At 37.7% G+C, this 19,573-nt stretch overlaps 1 protein-coding gene and 1 non-coding gene across 6 annotated transcripts in view; both read left to right on the top strand.

The window, feature by feature from the left end:
* RPGRIP1 (RPGR interacting protein 1) overlaps nucleotides 1-19,573 on the top strand; it is a 65,222-nt gene that overhangs the window by 41,350 nt on the left and 4,299 nt on the right. For 4 of the 5 annotated variants that reach the window (XR_006783760.1, XM_045822378.1, XM_045822376.1 and 1 more), the window contains exons 21-22: nucleotides 12,510-12,607; nucleotides 17,432-17,624. Coding sequence is in view for 4 of the 5 variants with exons in the window: in XM_045822378.1 (XP_045678334.1) it covers nucleotides 12,510-12,607; nucleotides 17,432-17,624 (291 nt within the window). In the remaining variant the exon portion in view is untranslated. Of the gene's footprint in view, nucleotides 1-12,509; nucleotides 12,608-17,431; nucleotides 17,625-19,573 lie in introns of those variants that run through there. The other variant, XM_045822379.1, reaches the window with a different exon arrangement.
* LOC123809032 lies at nucleotides 9,239-9,381 on the top strand. The gene has a single exon (XR_006783908.1). It is a non-coding gene; the product is annotated as a small nucleolar RNA SNORA4 (small nucleolar RNA).

The raw sequence follows: 19,573 nt of genomic DNA, 5'->3' as shown, positions 1-19,573 counted from the left end.
ACTACCCAAAGCAATCTATAGATTCAACATAATTCCTATTAAAATACCAATGGCATTTTTCAGAGATCTAGAACAAATACTACAAAAATTTATATGGAATTCCCCCAAAATAATAAAACCCCAAATAGCCTCAGCAATCTTGAGAAAGAAGAACAAAGTTGGAGGGATCACAATACCTGATATAAAACTATGCTACAAGGCCACTGTAATCAAAACGGTCTAGTACTGGCATAAGAACAGACATGCAGATCAATGGGACAGAATAAAGAGCACAGAAATAAACCCATGTCTCTATGGTCAATTAATATTTGACAAAAAAAAGTACAAACACACAATGGAGTAAAGATAGTCTCTTCAATAAATGGTGTTGAGAGAACTGGACTGGTACATGTAAAAAAAGAAAAGAAACTAGACCACCAACTCATATCATACAGCAGAATAAACTCAAAATGGGAAAGGACTTTATAAATATAGTCATGATACCATAAAAAACCTAGCAGAAAACATAGACTATAAAAATCTCAGATATCTACATAGCAATATTTTTGCTGATATATCTCCTAGGGCAAGGGAATTAAAGGGAAAAAAACTGGGACTAACAAATGGGACTACATCAATTAAAAAGTTTCTGCATAGCTAAAGAAACCTCATCAAAAGGAAAAGGGAACTGACCGTGTAGGAGAACATATTTGCCAATGATACATTGGACAAGAGTTTAATCTTCAAGGCTTATAAAGAACTCATATGACTCAACACCAGGAAGACAAACAATACAATTAAAAAATAGGCAAAGGACCTGAATACATACTTCTACAAGGACATATCAATGGCCCATAGACATATGAAAAAATGCTCAATATCACTAGCCATCAGAAAAATGCAAATTAAAACCACAATGAGATACCACTTCACACCAGTCAGAATGGCCATCATAAACAAATCAACAAACAAGTACTGGTGAAGTTGTGGAGAAAAGGGAACCCTAGTGTATTGTTGGTGGGAATGCAGACTGGTGCAGCCACTGTGGAAAATGGTATGGAATTTCCTCAAAAAATGAAAAACAGAACTACCTTTTGACCCAAAGATTCCACTGCTGGGAATATACCCTAAGAATCCTGAAACACCAGTTCAAAAGGACTTATGCACCCCAACGTTCATAGCAGCACTATTTATAATAGCCAAGAGTTGGGAACAGTGTAAGTGCCCATCAGTACATGAGTGGATCAAAAAACTGATACATTTAAACACTGGAATACTACACAGCAGAAAGAAAGAAGGAACTCCTACCTTGTGTGCCAGCATGGATGGAACTGGAGACTATCATGCTAAGTGAAATAAGCCAGTCAGTGAAAGACAAATACCATATGATCTCATTAATAAGAAGACTCTAATGAACAAAACAAACTAATCATCAATATACTATCAGAGGCATAGAATCACAGAATAGACTGACAGTCCTAAGAGGGGAGGAAGGAGGAAGGATTGTTTGAAAGAAGGTGAAGGGCCCCTGGCTGGTGTGGCTCAGTGAATTGAGTGCTGGCCTTCAAACAGAAATGTCATTGATTTGACATTGGTTTGATTCCTGGTCAGGGCATATTCCTGAGTTGTGGGCCAGGTCCCTAGTTGGGGACTTGCGAGAGGCAACTGGTTGATGTTTCTCTCACACATATATGTTTCTTTCCCTCTCTTTCTCCGTCCCTTCCCCTTTCTCTGAAAATAAATATGTAAAATTTAAAAAATAAAAATAAAAGGGCTTTTTCCTGTATCTTCCACCCTCTTCCATTTCCATTAAAATAAGGCCTTTAAGCCAATAATTCATGTATGCACGGTTAAGTTGGTAATGTCAACAGCTCTCACAAAAATGAGGAGCAACCCTACCGAAACCTGGGCTCAAACCAGGAACGCTTAGATCTCCTGTCTAACACTCTTTCAACTAAGCTGTTTCAGTCAGGGCCACTGCTGATGTCCTTGTCAATTACTTTTAAATAGTCTTTTTTAGCTTCTTAGTTTCCCTTTTGGAAGTCATATCTCAGATTAAAAATTAAGATTATTTTTGTCTTGTTTCCTGAAAAAATATCACCTTTCCTATTTAAAAAATAAGTGTATCAATGTAACATCAAGCTGGGGAAACCCAGTCAAAGTTTCCTGAGTGTGATGGGAAGAATGAAAAAACAGAGTAATAAAAGGACACTGCATTATGGTTCCGCAGGGTACCTACTGGCTGGCTGCAGGGCTGTGGAGGTTCAGAGATTTCTGCTGGAGTGGATGCCCCTTAGAATTGAAAACACCACCATTTGGGATCATGTCTATTTCTGCTCTCAAATATATTTTATTCTTTTAAATGTTTCCATCCCTTTCCTTTCTGTTCTGTTAAGATATAAGTCACATCTGGTAAAGTACCCAAGCTGTAAGTATACAGCTTGGTGAACTTTACAAGTTTATTCCTGTGTAACCACCACCAGCTCCCAGCTGATACCCTCCAAAATGAGCCATTGTTTCAAGCTTGTTTGCTAGTTGGAATGTCACTTGTTTTAACTTCACATACAAGTGAAGTTAACTTACACTGAATCAACTAGAATCTGCACTGCGACGTCTGGTTTCTTTCACTCAATATTGTCTTTGAGATACATCTATGTTTTTATGTGTAAAAGTAGTTTATTCCTGTTCACCGACTTCCATTTAACAGACATACCACAGTGGACTTATTCATTCCATGTTGATGGGCATTTGGATAGTGTTCAATTTGGGGTTATTATAAAAAAACACTGAGCTGCTCTGGCTGGTGTGGCTCAGTAGCTCGAATGCCGGCCTGAGACCCGAAGGGTCACCGGTTAGATTCCCAGTCAGGGCACATGCTAGTTGTGGTTTGCGGGCCAGGTCCCCAGTTTGGGACACACAAAAGGCAACCACACATTGATGTTTTCCTCCCTTTCTCTCTCCCTCCCTTTCCCTTCTCTAAAAATAAATAAATGAAACCTTTAAAAAAAACCACTGAGCTTTCTTGTGCATGGCTTTAGGTGAACATAAACACTCATTTATCAGATACATAGATGATAGATAGATAGACAGACAGACAGATAGATAGATAGATAGATAGACAGACAGATAGATGGAATTGCTAGGTCATGTTTAACAGTATTAGATGCTGCTAAACAGTTTTCAGAAATAAATGTACCAGTTTATACCACTAACAACAATGTATGGGGCTGCTGATGGCTTCACAGCCTAGTCAATACTGGGTATTGTCAATCGTTTTAATTTAGGTATTTGACTAGGATGTAGTGATATTGCTTTAGGATTTTAAATTGTATTTTTTTGATGACTAATAATATTTTATACATTTTCATATGCTTTTTTCCATTAAAATTTAGGCTGGTTGCCAGGTTTTTAAAAATATAGATTTATATTTCATTAAATATTGTGAATAGAGTCCTTTGTCAAATATATGTATTACAAATATCTCCTCCCAGTCTGTGGCATGTTTTCAGTGCTCTTAATTTTGTATTTTGAAGTTTTAAATTTTAATAAGTCCAATTTATCAATCTTAATGGTCACTGATTTTGTTCTATTTCACAAAAAGTTGCCTACACAAATGTTGTGAAGCTATTTTTCTGTTTTCTTCTAGTTTTACTTTTAATCAAGTTTAATTTCATCTTGAATTTATATATGGAGTAAGGATTGAATTTGTTTTTTCCTAAATGATTTCAGTTGATCCAAAATTATTTATTGAACAGTCAATCCTGTACCCATTGAACTGCAATGTCTCCTAGTTGTAAAACAGGGAACTGTAAAAAAAAATTCAGACTGGTTGATTTTGGGGGAGGAGGAGAGATCAGCTCACTGATGACTTGTGGCAGAACAATATACCTACCTGAGATAGTGCTGATTACATTTTGGGTGTCTGAAGACCTCATACAGTGGAGAAAGTATATAATTTTGATAGTCTTCTTGAAGAGCCAGACGTGTTGGAGTCTCATGGCCACCAAAAATGAGGCAGAAATTCTGATAAGCATCAGCTGGAGAAATATTTTTGAGGACTATTTTCTGTAGATTACAGGTAGCAGAGCCCATTTTTTCCACAAAGAATCCTCATTGATGAGGTACTAAGGAAGCTCTGACCAGTTTCCAGAAATATTAGATTGTTGTTTGAGCCAAACATGGAACAAAGATCCACCCAGAAAGGAAGCAATTTTTGGGACCTGTTACCCTGAGCAACTGATTCTGATGCAGTATCACTCTCCAGGAGTATCCCCTTTTCTACTTGCAGCAACATTTTCTGCAAGTTTTGACAATGTATGAGGCAGAACAAGTGCATGATATTCATTCCATTTTTCAAATGGGAAATTTCTTTGACCTAGGCCACTGCATCTTGCACAAGCTGCTCTTTCTGTGATTTGTAAAGACAGTGAAAAACCACATTCATGTCCATCACCGAGTAGAATTGTTTATGCTCATTGGACTGTGCTTTGTTTGAATTTGAGTAAGTCCCTTTTGATCTCCATTGACATTTGGCAGTCACAACCTCTTGGCTTTTTTTTCCATTTGAGAGACTGAAGAAGAAATACCCAACTTTAGTCTTTCTTCCTTGGATAGCAGTTTCTGCACATCACCAATGTTCCACTGGAGGCTGTCTCTGCTTTTTTGCTCCTCGTTCTCCAAAGCAGAGAACATAATACCAATAAAGTGCTAAACTCCGAAGTGGATAAAGGAATAGCAGCCCTCACAGTCTTTGCCCTTCTGGAGGATATTTTCATCCAGGAAAGGAGGGAGATCAGATTCCTTTGACCCAAGTCTCCTCAGGTCTTCTCCATCAAACACAGATGTCTGTGTCCTCATGCCCTCAGCAGCTAGGTGACACAGAGCCCTCACTGGATGTTGGAGGTATTGATTAAGACAGCTGCTGGGTGCCTGCGTGAACTGGCTGCAGAGGAAACATAGGGAGAGCAATGTGGTGGTTTGGCAAGTCAGGGCAGGATCCTTCCCACTTCTCCACGTGCAGCTTTAGACGGGTGCTTTAGATGGGTGATCCAGCATGTGGAGGGAGTCAGACCTATACGGAACAAGGATGCACTGCTCCTCATCATGTTGAAAACTCAGAGTGCTTGATCCTCATCTTTAAAGTATTTCAAGAAATATGACTGCCTGTCCAAGCCTAAGAACCCCTTCATTTCTATGAAGAGGAGCTGTTTAACCAAGAGTCGGGGATCTCTGACTCATGGTCACATGGCGATCAGTAAAATGGTGTTGGGTAACAATTGTGTCTTCAGAAAACTATGCAAGAGAATAGGCACCAGCTTCTGCTTCTTCTGTTCACCACATATATCATGGATAAGTGTCCCCAAGGGGACTCTCAGCCCATTGAAACCATCAATAATGAATGGGATTTTCTGTACTTGGGCTAGGATCTCTGGAATAACATCCTGAAATTCAGGCTAGTTCTTAGAGAACCACTCTACAAAAGTGCATGACCCACTGAGGCCAAGTTCTTTGCAGCTGAGATAGAAGGCAGAATTGAATGTCTTTATGAGATTGTCCTGTAGCCAGTCCAGCACCAACTTCTTGGCCAGGGTGATTTTCTCAGTGCCTGCAGGACTGTACAACACCACCATGTGTGGAAATTGCCCTGCAAACATTTTAGGATTTTATAGAGTGGGATCCTGGGTGACAGTATTCCTGGGTGACAGTATGGACATTTTCACTGGCTCCAGGGCAAAAATTTCTTGTAAATTTCTATTGTTTTAACCCACCAAATTTGTGGTATTTTGTAATAGCAGCCATGGAAAAGTAATTCAGGAAATAAGTAATATTTCATAATTAACCAATATGCTTCTAAATAACACTTGCACCAAAGAAGAACTGCTAAGGAAAATTAGAAGATATATTAACTGAATAAAAATGAAAACACAATGTAGCACAACTTATGAAATGCAGCCAAAAGAGTGCTTGTGAGGCGATTTTTATAGCTTGAAATGTTTATAAAAATAGAAAAGAATGAAGATCTAAAGTCAATAACCTAGCTTCTACTTCAAGAAACTAGGGGTAAAAATAAAGTCAAACCCAAAGAAGAAAACAATGAAGATCAGAACAGAGATCAGTGAAATAGAAAACAGAAAAAAAAGAGACAGAAAATCAATGAAGCCAAAGTTGTTTGGGAACATCAACAAACTTGACATGTCTTTATCTAGAATGACCACACTAATTTTGATCCAACCATGAGACAGAAACTACATAGTAATTTGAACAAGAGTTTAATATAAAGAATTTTAAACCACAACAGGGGATTGAACTGGAAGGATGAGGACTGACTAATAAGAAGTAAAGAGAACTCTAAAGAATACCCAAACAGCCAATGTAAAGAGCATCCACAAATCCCTGATTCTCCTTGGGAGCTGAAATAGAGCATCAAATAACATATGAATCTGGTAGAAAACCTCCTTCAGGGCTGAAATCCAAATCTTGCGGGAGGGAATGAAGTCATGGGAAGTTTGCTGTGGCTACACATCAGAACTCAGAAGAACTGTCAAGTTCCCTCTGGAAAGTTGGCAGTAAACCACTCACAGATGGGTGCCAAGCCAGTGGCATCTCACTGTGAACCCCATGTGCTACTGGCCACTGGGAACTGCTGGAACTGGATATTGCAGAAGCTATGTGCTACTAGAATTGCGTTCTCCAGGAAACCATGTGTGCTGCTGGAGCCAGGCCCTAAGTTGCAGGAGCCTGGTCTGCTGAGTCCACACCTGCTGCAGGAACCTGCCTAAGTGAGCACAATAGAACCAGGAAGAGAAATCTTTCTCTTCTTCAGTGATCTTCCAATGCCCTCTACTGACAAAACTTAACACAGTGCCAGCTGGCAAAGAAGAAATATTTACAGGGTTCACCTCCATTATTGCAGAGCAGACAGTGAAGTTTTTATTTTGAGCTGAAAAGCAACAAATTGATAACTGGTGTGTTCATCAAGAAAAAAAGAGGTAAGACAGTAGTTAGCAAAGTCAGGAATGAATGTACAGTTGCTAAAGATCCTACAACTAAAAGGATTGTAAAATTATATTATGAACACCTTTTTGCAATTTAGATGGAAAAGAAAAATTCATAGAAAGATGCAAATTACCAAAATTGAATCGAGAAGAAATAGAAGATCAATATTGACCTATAAAAAAATAAGGATTATGGCCTGGCTGGTGTGGCTCACTCGGTTGGGTACTGTTGCTGGTTTGGTTCCTGCAACCTTTTGATATATGGCATGACGCTCCAATTAACTGAGCCACACCAGCCATGGCCAACTCCCAATCTTGATAAGAGCTCTCAGCAAACTAGGAATAGAAGGAAATTGCTTTAGACTAATAAAGGACAAAAAAGGCTGTAGCTAACCTCCTACGTAGTGGTAAAAGACTGAATGTTTTTCCCTTGAGACTGAGAACAAAGAAAGGGTGTCTCCTTTCACTGCTCCTGTTGAACACTGTAATGAAAGTTTTAATCATTGCAATAAGGTTGCAATGACTAATCGTACAGATTGGAAATAAAGTAGTGCTGTCTTTATTTGCAATTGACATCATCCTATATTTAGAAAATCATAAGAAATCTACAAAAATTGGAAAAAAAATCCTTGAACCAAAAGCAAGTGAACGAGATGCAGGTTGTAAATCAATTATTTCAAGATCAATTGTTTTTCCATATGCTGTCAATGAACAATCTAAAAATGAAATCAAGAAAACAATTTTATTCACAATATTATCCAAAAGAATAAAATATTTAATAGGAATAAATTTAATAAAAGGCCTATATACTGAACACTGCAACAGAAAAATTAAGAAAGATTCAAACAAATGGAGAAATATACCATGTGTATGAATTGGAAAACTCAGAATTTATATAGAAATGCAAAGTACCTGGAATAGCCAAAACAATTGTGTAAAAGAAGAACAAAGTTGATGTTTTTGTATTAACTGATTTTATTTTATTTTTAAAACATTTATTTATTTAGTTTTAGAGAAAGGGAAAGGGAGGGAGAAAGAGAGGGAGAGAAACACCAAAATGTGAGAGAAATACCTGGCCCACAACCCAGGTATGTGCCTTGATTGGGAATTGAGCCAGTGACCTTTTGCTTTGTGGAATGACACCCAGCCCACTGAGCCACACTGATGAAGGCCATACTAACTGATTTAAAACTTACTATAAAGCTACAGTAATTCAGACAGTGTGGTATTAACATAAATCAAGACATAGATCAGTGAAACAGAATTGCAATACTAGAAATAAACCCTTATATTTATTTTTTAAAATATTTTACTTACTTATTTTTTAGAGAGAGCAGAAGGGAAGGAGAAAGACAGGAAGAGAAACATCAGTGTGTGATTGCCTTTCATGAGACCACCAACTGGGACCTGGCCTGCAACCCAGGCATGTGGCCTGACTGGGAATCAAACCTGCAACCTTTTGGTTTGCAAGCCCTCACTCAATCCATTGAGCTACACCAGCCAGGGTAAACCCTTATATTTATGGTCAAATTATTTTCCACGAAGATTCCAAGGCAATTCAATGAGGAAATCTATTCTTTCCAATAAATGATACTGAAATCATATATCCACATATAGAAAGAAAACAAAAACTTAGACTCTTACCTCACATTATACACAAAATTAACAAAAATAAATCATAAGTCTAAATATTAGAACCAAAACTATAATGTTACTAAAAGAAAACACAGGATAGAATATTTGACCTTAGATTAGATAAAGATTTCTTAGACATGACAGCACAATCATGATCCACAAGATAAAAATTGATAGACTGGACTTCAGCAAAGTAAAAATGTATGTTTGATCTTCAATGGACACCTTTAATAAAATGAAAAGATAAGTTACAGACAAGGAATATATATTTGCAAATCACATTTCTGATAAAGAACTTAAATTTATCATCTATAAAGCACTCTTACAACTCAATAATAAGATAATATAATTTTAAATGGTCAACAGATTTGAATAGACTCTCACTAGAGAAGATAGATGAATCACTAATAAGCATACAAAAAGATGCTCAGCAACATTAGTCATTAGGAAAAATATAAAATAATACCACAACAAGACACGAGTACAAACCAACCAGAACTGATATGTTCCAGAAGCTGATTGTACAAGTGTTAGTGAAGATGTGAAAAAATTGGAATCTCACATTACTGGTGGGAATAGTACTGGTAAAATAGTACAACCACTTTAAAAAATATTTGGCTGTTCCTTGAAAAGTTAAACAGAGTTTTTTGGAGGGGAAGATTTTTAAAGAACTTTTACCAGCTTGGGCTATTTGGGAGATTAAAGAAGACCACACTCCACAGTGGGCTATATCACTAAACATATAGTTCACTACTATTTTGTAGCCTAGATTACCTAGAAAACAGAAAAAGAAAAAAATGTGAACGAAGAGTTTGCAACCCAGCAGCTCTACTCTTAGGTATCTACTCAAGAGAAATGAAAACATTTCTGCACTCAAAGACTTGTACATAAATACTCTTAATAGCATTATTCATCATTCAGAATAAGGAAAGTTTAAATTAGAAACAAAATAGACGAATCATAAAGAAAAACATTGAGCCCTGGCTGGTGTGGCTCGGCGGATTGAGCACTGGCCTGCAAACCAAAGGGTCACCAGTTCAATTCCCAGTCAGGGCACATACCTGGGCTGCGGCAGGTCAGGTTGCCCAGCTGGGGGCATGTGAGAGGCAATGAACTGATGTATATCTTGCACATTGATGTGTCTTTCCCTCTCTTTCTCCCTCCCTTCCTCTCTCTCTAATAAAAAGTAAATAAATAAAATCTTCTAAAAAAAGAAAAGGAAAATATTGATAAGGTTGACTACTTTAAGAGTAAGAATTTGTGGGACTTCTGGCCAAGATGGAGGCATAGCTAAATACATTGTGCCTCCTCACACAACCAAAAGAATGACAATAACAAATTTAAAAACAAAAAAATAAACAAAACTGCCAGAAAAATGGAGCTGTATGGAAGTTCGACAACCAAGGAGTTAAAGAAGAAACATTCATCCAGATCGGTAGGAAGGGTGGAGATGGGCAGCAGGGACAGAGAGGCCTCATGGCAAGGCAGTGGCTGGAGGACCTAGAAGACCTAGGGAGGTGAAGTGGTGGCTGGCAGAGTGGGTGGTCCCATATTTGCATGCAGATAAACTGAGGGGAACAACTGGGGAGCGAGACAGACCACACAACCCAGGCTTTCAGTGCAGGGAAATAAAGCCTCAAACCTCTGACTGAAAAAACCTGTGGTGGTTACCACAGCAGAAGAAACTATCAGCCTCACAGGAGAGTTCTTTGGAGAGAACCACAGGGTCTTGGAATGTAAACAAACCCACTTACCCAGGAATCAGCACCAGAAGGGCCCAATTTGCTTGTGGGTAGTGGCAGAAGTGACTGAAAGCCAGCTGAGAGCCAAGCAAGTGGAATTGTTCCCTCTCAGATCCCTCTCCCACTGACAGCATCATGATACAGCCAAGTGGGTTGCTCCACCCTGGCAAATATCTAAGGCTCCGCCCCTTACTATGTAACAGGCACACTGAGACAAAGAAATATGGCTCAAAAGAAAGAATAGATCAGAGCTCCAGAAAAAAATATAACTAAGTGATAGCCAGCCTATCAGATGCAGAGTTCAAAACACTGGTAATCAGGATGCTCACAGAAATGGCTGGGTATGGTAGGAAAATAGAGGAAAAAGTGAAGGCTATGCAAAGTGAAATAAAGGAAAATGTACAGGAAACCAACAGTGATGGAAAGGAAATCTTGACTCAAATCAATGATTTTGAGCAGAAGTAAGAAATAAACATTCAACCAGAACAGAAGGAAGAAATAAGAATCCAAAAAAATGAGGAGAGGCTTAGGAACCTCTGGGACAACTTTAAATGTTCCAACATCTGAATCTTAGGGATGCCAAAAGAAGAGGAAGAGCAAGAAATTGAAAACTTATTTGAACAAATAATGAAGGAGAACTTCCCTTATATGGCAAAGGAAATAGACTTCCAGGAAATCCAGGAAGCTCAGAGAGTCCCAAAGAAGTTGGACCCAAGTAAGCACACACCAAGGTACATCATAATTACATTACTCAAGATAAAAGAGGAGAGAATCTTAAAAACAGCAAGAAGAAAGGAGAGAGTTATCTACAAAGGAGTTCCAATAAGACTATCAGCTGATTTCTCAAAACAGACCTTACAGGCAAGAAGGGGCTGGAAAGAAGTATTCCAAGTCATGAAAAGCAAGGACCTACATCCAAGATTACTCTATCCAGCAAAGCTATCATTTAGAAGGAAGGGCAGATAAAATGCTTCCCAGATAAGGTCAAGTTAAAGGAGTTCATCATCACCAAGCCCTTATTATATGAAATGTTAAAGGGACTTATCTAAGAAAAAGAAGATCAAAAATATGAACAGTAAAATGACAACAAAGTCACAACTATAAATAACTGAACCTAAAAAAACAAAAATGAAAGCAAAAACAAACTAAGCAAACAACGAGAACAGGAACAGAATCACAGAAATGGAGATCACATGGAGGGTTATCAGTGGGGAGGGGACAGGAGAAGGATGGGGAAAAGGTGCAAGGAAGAAGAAGCATAATTGGTAGGTATAAAATAGACAGAGGGAGGTTAAGAATAGTATAGGAAATGGAGAAGCCAAAGTACTTATATATATCACCATGGACATGAACTAAAGTGGGGGAAGTGCTGGAGAGGGGGTGTGCAGGGCAGAGGGGAATAAGGGGGAGAAAAAAATGGGACAACTGTAATAGCATTCTCAATAAAATATATTTAAAAATTAAAAAAAGAATTTTCATTCAGTGAGCGATTAAATAGGCAAGCTACAGAGTGAAAAAGACATTTGCAACACATGTAACTATCGAAGCGCTCCAATTCAGAAAATATACAGAACTCCTACAAATCAATGAGAAAAAAGACAAGCTACTAGAAAAATGAGCAAAAGATTTGAAATGCTCTCTACAAAGAGAAAATTCAAATGTCCCACCAAATATATCAAGAGTCACATTGTAAAGAGACCATGTGGGACAGGAGGTATTGTTTGAAGCTGTCTTTAGAAAAATGCAATCTTCCACACCCTGATTGCTCTTCTTTACCTTGGCTTGGTCATTTTCTTCAGTTTCTACAAAAGGATGCATTAACTTCCTTCTCCCTTCCTTTTTCCCTTCCTTTTTTTCCTTCCGTCCTTCCTTCCTTCTATTCTTTCTTCCTTCTTTCCTTCCTTCTATCCTTCCTTCCTTCTTTCCACTCTTCCTTCTTTCCCTTTTTTTCAAGTGAACACTGAGTTTTCAGCAAGCTTTAGAATAAGTGAATCTTTGAAAAGGAGAGTTTGATTCTTGATAAATGCAGCCAAAATCTAAGTACTCAGAACTAGTGACCAGACAGTAGATTGAGGATGTAGGTCCTGGGTTTTTTCTTGGACTAGACAAACCCAGGTGCTCTGAAACAGTTCTGTAACTCCAGCCTCTTCTTGAGCAGATAAAGAATCCTGTGAACAGGCTTCTGAAGTCAGTGAAGCACAAACCACAGACAGTGACGACATAGTGATACCAGCATCTCAGAAATGTCCTAAGGCAGTAAGTACACCGGAGTGATTATTAAGCTTGTGACAAGATTGTAAAAAATAACAGTGTGCTTAATGACCGTGTATGTGAAGTTCAAATCCAAATTTAATGAACCTGATGGGAAATTCAAACTAATTTAGTTAAATATACATTGAGAGTGAATAGAACTCTGTTGATGCAGTCAGATGAAAGGATCATTTTTCTTGATGTGGTGTAAGTGAGGACTTGCTTCAACACTTCTCTCTCCTGTTTTAATTCCTTACTTGCCTACTTCATTGTGTAAGGAGAGGTTTACTTGAAGAGGTAGAGGCTGGAAGAGAGGAAAGGATTCTTTCTGGGAAGGCTCAGAGGAAGCATTCAGTTTCTGAAGTTTTTGACCCAACATTTAAAACATGCCTTTACAATTATTTATTAAACATTTCACCCTCAGCTCTTTTTTGAAACTAATAGGGGATACATACACAAATATATATGAATAAGTATCCACAGGTATATTCAACAATCATTGTATTAGATCTTGTGCGGTTATAAATGCTGTAGAAAACCATCACTCTCTCAAGCCACTAAAATGCTCTCTGCCTGTTTGTAGGTGCTCAGTAAATATTTGTTGAGTGAGCAACTGAATGGAAGGTTAAAATATAATTGAGAATTATGAACTTTATTAGAAACAATAAAGAAATGCATAGGTGACCTAGAATCACGTGGATAGGTTATGTGATATAAACTCTAAGATTTTTAATAATTCAGAAAAGGAAAATTACTATTGCTTTTGTAGAGGTCAGAAAATTCTTTGAAAGTCAGAATCTGTACTGAGGATTTGCAGGAAAATGAAGGATATTGGAGTGGGAAACAACTTGAAATCAGTAGACTTATACAGTTAATATGGCAAATAGTTAATTTGATCATTTTTTGAAATTTTACCTGTCATATCTTTTTTAGACATTATATAAGTAATGTCAAGAAATGTTTATAAGACAGAGCAGAACCACTGAATGTAAGAACTAGACAATAACACCTTAGATATCATAAAGGTTATAAAGATTAAATGATGCATCCAGGATTACAGAGCTAGTTAGTGAAGGAGCCGGAACTCTAATCAAAGTTTTTAAACCATGCTACCTCAGACCAACCCAAAAAGCAGCTAGCTGGTCAGCAAATTTTTCAACTAGAAGGTAGACAGATTATATTAAAAATATTACTCTAAATTAAAGGCAGCTAACTAAGATCTCATTTTAGAAAACCTATGTGTACCCAAAAATGTTACTTGAGAAACTAAATATGAAAACTAAGCCTACTTAGCAAAAAATTAGTGTTATTATTACCAAATTAAACGTATAAGACAGACATGTTAAAATGGAGACAACTGTATTCAAACATCAATAAAAAAAGTAAAAAAAAAAGAAAAAGACAGACATGTACATACTCAATCATGATTGTATTTCAAAATAGCTAGGCATAAAAGGTTGAAGGAGTTGATGGCCCAGATACAACATTTGAGCTCTGTTACTCTTCTGCCTGGAGTCAGCCTGGATAACAGAGGAGGCAAAGAAGGGTAGTGTTTAAGAGCATGGAGATTTGGTTCAGGCAGAAGTGGTTTTGATCCAGCTCTGCTACTTACTATCTCTTAGGCTTTGTTTCCTCATCTGTGAAGCACTAAAGTTAAGTATGCCTATCTTACAGTGATGAGGCAAGATTTAAATAAGGTAATGCTTGGTAAGGGTTCAGTACAATGCCAGAGACAAAGTAAGCCCTAAATGATAGTGATGACAATGTTGATGACGGCAATATTCTATCCTCTCTGAAATATTCTAGTTCTCAAGGTCAAGCTTTTATAATCTGGTGGTGATCCCTACAAAGAAGGACCAGGCCCTAAGGGGAGGGGATTGAAACCCAGGGGTGCTTCATTTCTTTTTTGCCTACCAGGCCAGTTGAATATGTTGAACAGTACATATGTTGAAAAGACCCTTCAAAAATGCTTTTCTCTTATACTGATAGTAAAGTTACCCAATGACAATACATATCAATCTTTAACAGTCTTTCTTTGAGTCCTTATTTAGGACAGTTCCTGTGTTCATAGGATGTGTGTAGGACCATTCTGGAGGCCCTGTTCATCAGCACAGGGTTCCTAAAGACCCTGTGTACTTATCTTCCCTCTAAGAATCTCCAAGAAATTCTCTCAGTCCAAACATGGTTTCCTCCAGATGAAGTCCCATTCCTGGTCCCAGGAATCAATCTCCCATTCTGAGTGGGCCATAGAAAATATTTCCCTCCCCTTATTAACAGCTACTAATAATAAGGGAGCAATCATTTCCATTTGCTCTACAGTCTCAGGTTACTGTCTTTTAGCTATAGTATGTATCAAGCACCTTGAAGTTTATTCTCTTTTCTTATACTCTTAATTTCACATATGAAGGATGTCCTGACCCCATATATATGCTAGTTAATTAATTTTAGCAACTCCACCCCCCCAGGCAAATTAGCTAGCATCCTGAACTAATAAGCTGAAGGGAGCTGTCTGTCTGGCAGTAATGCTGCATAACTAACTGCTGTTAGAGTTTCTGCCATCAAGTTCAAATTAGTTAGTATATACAGTAGTTAGTGTGATTTAATATTACTAATTGTATACTTTTTTTTTGCTGTTCAGTTCCAATAAAATTACATAATGGAACTAGCTCATGCAAAGGATTCTGGATCAAACTGAAACATCAGACTAGATCTTAGCTAACTTGTGCTGTTACAGTGAAGTGCTAGAGTCTGGGTTGCTTATTTTAAAAAAAAAACACAGTAATTTATTTCTCGTAGTTCTCAAGGTTTGAAGTCCAAAACCTGGGTGCCAGCATGGTCAGATTCTGGTGAGAACCCTCTTCCAGGCTGCAGACTGTCAACTTTTCACTGTACCTTCACATGGCAGAAAGAGAACAAGCCAGCTTTGACCTCTTCTTGTAAGGGCACTGATCTCATTCATGGGGGCTCTACTCTCATGATCTAGTTACTTCCCAAAGGCTCCACCTCCAAATAGTCTACAAAGTGCTTTCCAACAGAATTATGAGAGCTGCAAAATGTAATTAAAATTTTTCTAGTGGCCACATTAAAAGTGTAAAAAGAAATAAAAATTTTAAATATATAAAGTTAAAAACATATTTTATATAACCTAAATATCTAAGGTATTGTCATTTCAACATAAAATCAATAGGAAAAATTATTGATATATCTCACATTAGTTTTTTTTTCATGCAAAGTCTTCAAAATCCTGAGTGAATTTCACACTGACAGCCAATCGCAATTCAGATTAGCTACATTTCAAGTGCTCAATAGCCACATGTGGCAAATGACTATAGTGTTATATCCCATAACTCTGGTGCAATGTTTTTCAACTGTGAACCGGCATCTATTAACAGGAAATGTAATCAAAACAAGGGGGATCCTAGCCAGCACTAAAGAAAAACAAAACCCAGATATATAGATTAGAATACAGAAGAACAGTTTGCATCACACACAGTAAGGTTAAGAATTATTTCAGGATACTTTTATTTCAGTGATTTTTATACACACACATGCAGATACATGTACACTGAAACTTAAAGTCTGGTGGTTGTTCATAATTAGCTAGAGGGAAAATGTTCATCCCTATTAATTATGGAAGGGGCATTTTTTTTGTAAGATAGAGATCACAGAACGATTCATTTGTAAAATACCTATTCCTGTATTCCAAGGTATTCCGAGACACACCTTGAGAAATTCTGCTTAACTTTTCTTGAGACTACAGCACAAGATTCACATCTTAAAAATAATTGCAACACTTAACAAATGGGAGAAATTTGACCCTGAGTCCCTCAAGAAAAAAAAAAGGCTAATCTTTTGCAACACAGCCTGGCCCCAGTATAAATTGGGCAATGGGGGAACTAAAAAGTAGATTTGGAGCTCTTAATGAATGTCATAGTTCATTAGAAGTGTGTCTTTTGAAAGTGTGACAAGCCCTACTCGTACTCTGGAAATACTGCCTGTTGCCCACTTTAGACATCCTGGTGACTTCCTTTTGTGTCCAGGCCTCATTGTCCCTGTGACAGAGAGCAAGGATCACTGGCTCTGAAGGAAATCTCTGACTCTCTTCAGCAGGAAGCAGGCACAGAAGAGACCCTACGCCCCTCTCCCTTAAAGAATTCAGAGCCAAAAATCCTAGGTGCAACACTGTAGGAGGAGAGGATTTACATTGGCCACAGCTTACTTCCTGAAACTAGAGAGATGTCAGCCCTCCTCCTGGCATCTCTAATGTGAAAATAGACACAGGGATCATTAAAAGAGAGGATAGGACGGTGGTGGTGGTTGTGACTCTGAAGTGGAACTGAAAGTACTAGAGTTGCTGTGGGAGGGCAGTGTGGTCTGATATCCTCCTCTGTGGCCTGCACTTTGGTGGGTGCAGGAAGCACTGGGCAGCACTTTGCTATAGTGGCTAAAACAGCTATTAAATCTCTAGTATCAGCCAGCAGGTCTCGTAGGAGCTAATCTCGGGAGAATGCTGGATTGGTCTTCATTAGGACCAATGAAGGAAATGAAGGAAAGCTATCTGCTTAGAAAGTTTCTTGATTCTATCTGTGGAGATGGCTGAGAAAGGCTGGTCTGAGGACATGAGTCACTGGACTAGGAGATAGAATGACACATTAGGGGACAATTCAGTCAAGTTTGTCTTGGTTCAAGTTTTACCTATAAATTAATTCTCAAAGAGTAATAGAGTAGATGGAGTATGCCTGTGATTGATAGAGAGTAATGTGTTAATTAAGTTGAATATATATCCCTGGAGCATCACTAACCTATGGGAAATAAATGTCTTCTTATCAGGGTTCAGAGAAAATGTGCATTGAAATTGTCAGCCTGGCCTTCTACTCAGAAGCTGAGGTGATGTCTGATGAGAATGTAAAACAGGTGTATGTGGAGTACAAGTTCTACGATCTACCCTTGTCAGAGACAGAGACTCCAGTATCCCTGAGGAAACCAAGGGCAGGAGAAGAGATCTACTTCCACTTTAGCAAGGGTGAGGCATCCCCTGTGGTCTTCAGAAAGTGGGGGTTGATAGACATTGAGATCAAGGGGTCAGAACTATTTTGGACTTCTGATGGGGTAGATCCAACCCTTTTTTGTTAATCAAAATAGTATTTGCATATATTTAAACATATCAAGTGGATTTAAAAATATTTTAAATTAAAAGTAAACAGGTCTAGCTGGTGTGGCTCAGTGGACTGAGTATGTCCTGTGAACAGAAAGGTTGCTGGTTCAATTCCCGGTCAGGGCACCTGGCTGGGATGTAGGCCAGGTCCCCACTTGGGTGAGTGCAAAAGGCAACCTATTGATGTTTCTCTCTTTCTCCCTTCCTTCTCCTGTCTCTAAAAATAAATAAATAAATAAATCTTTTTAAAAAAAGTAAACAGTCCATTGCCACACTCCTTCTCTAAAAATAACTACTTTGCCCTTCCCCTCAGCCCTCAGTCCACCATACCACTTTTCACTTTTTCTGTTATTTCTTCTGTTATTTAACTCCATATTTCTGAATAATGTTTCCATTTTAATTTCCTGATTCACCAACTTTAGAGATTATTTCCTGGCTTCCTATCTTGGAACATAACATTTCTCTCATATCACACCTATGTCCCCTCCCTCCCATATAATTGGATCATATTTTTTATTTAATTAAATCTTAAGTGTCTCCATTGTTACAGATATGTAAATATTAGTTCTTGCAGAGCCAAGGAGTACACCATGATTATATTTCCTTTCTTGTTTATTGTTTTTACTTGCCTCCACTTTTCATTTGCTTTGTTTTTATTATAACTATTATAATTCTTTTTATACCCTCCATCAGCCTTTCCAAATGTTGCAATAATTAAACCTGTCAAATAATTTATCTATTTTTTTTCCAGAAGACTTCTCTTCACTCTCCTATTCCTTTCTAGGCTACAGTTTAGCTACTATCACTGCTGCCATTTAGAACATTTATTCAGTTCTCTCCTATGTTGGATTTCCTATGCCCTGTCTCCTTTGTCATCTTATCTGATTTAATTTCTTTTTTAAAGGATCATACTTTCCAGTAAATATTCTGAGACAGTCATGCTTGAAATCTCTTTATTTTACCTATATATTCAGTTGATAATTAGACCAATATAAATATCTATATTGAAAACATTTTTATTAAGAATTTCAAAGCAGCTGGTCCATGGTTTTCTAGCCATGCAATCTTTATATGAAAACTATCCCATTCCTCCCCAAAAGATTTTAACATTTTATCTTTATTGCAAGTGTTCTTAAATTTCAGAGTAATGTGCATATATTTTTTTAATTGTTCTGGCCATTCTGTGCACTCTTTTAATCTGGAAGCTCACGGTTTTTAGTTCTGGGAAGTATTATTGCATTTCTTTGATAATTTTGTCTCTAACATTTTCTCATTTTCTTAGAATTTGGATCTTCCAAATCGATCCTCTAATTTTATCATTTTCATCCTATAATTCTACCTCTGTTTTTCCTTTCTTTCAATTTTTGAGAAATTTCCTTAATTTTATCTTCTAGTCATTGACTGGATATTTTAAATTTATAACAGCTGTTTCTTGTTCTCTACACCTTTTTTTTTTTTAAAGTATATCCTCTCCTTAATACCAGATAGAAGTTTATTTCACACTTGTGTCAAATGAGTTCAGATGTGGGCAGTTCAGGGCTGAGCCTCTGTGCTACCATCAGGGGTCCAAACTTCTCTCTTGCCTTCCTACCGTCCAGGTGCCTGTCCTCCATCCTTTTAGTTACTCAGTTTCTCCATGGTCCTTAATGGCTGCTATTGAAAGGAAGAATGCCTCCCAGCTGAACCTATTAGGCAGTTTTCACACAACATAATGGCTGAACTTAATCATGCGGCCAAACCTAGCTGAAGAAGAGGCTGGAATACATATGCCAGTTTATTGGAGGCTGTAACATTCCCATATAAAAATGAGGAGGAAA

Source organism: Phyllostomus hastatus, unplaced genomic scaffold, assembly GCF_019186645.2.
Source record: "Phyllostomus hastatus isolate PE091 unplaced genomic scaffold, TTU_PhHast_1.1 phas_scaffold_501, whole genome shotgun sequence".
Taxonomy (NCBI): domain Eukaryota; kingdom Metazoa; phylum Chordata; class Mammalia; order Chiroptera; family Phyllostomidae; genus Phyllostomus; species Phyllostomus hastatus.
The sequence above is the reverse complement of the archived record's forward strand: the minus strand, read 5'-3'. Positions and strand labels throughout refer to the sequence as shown.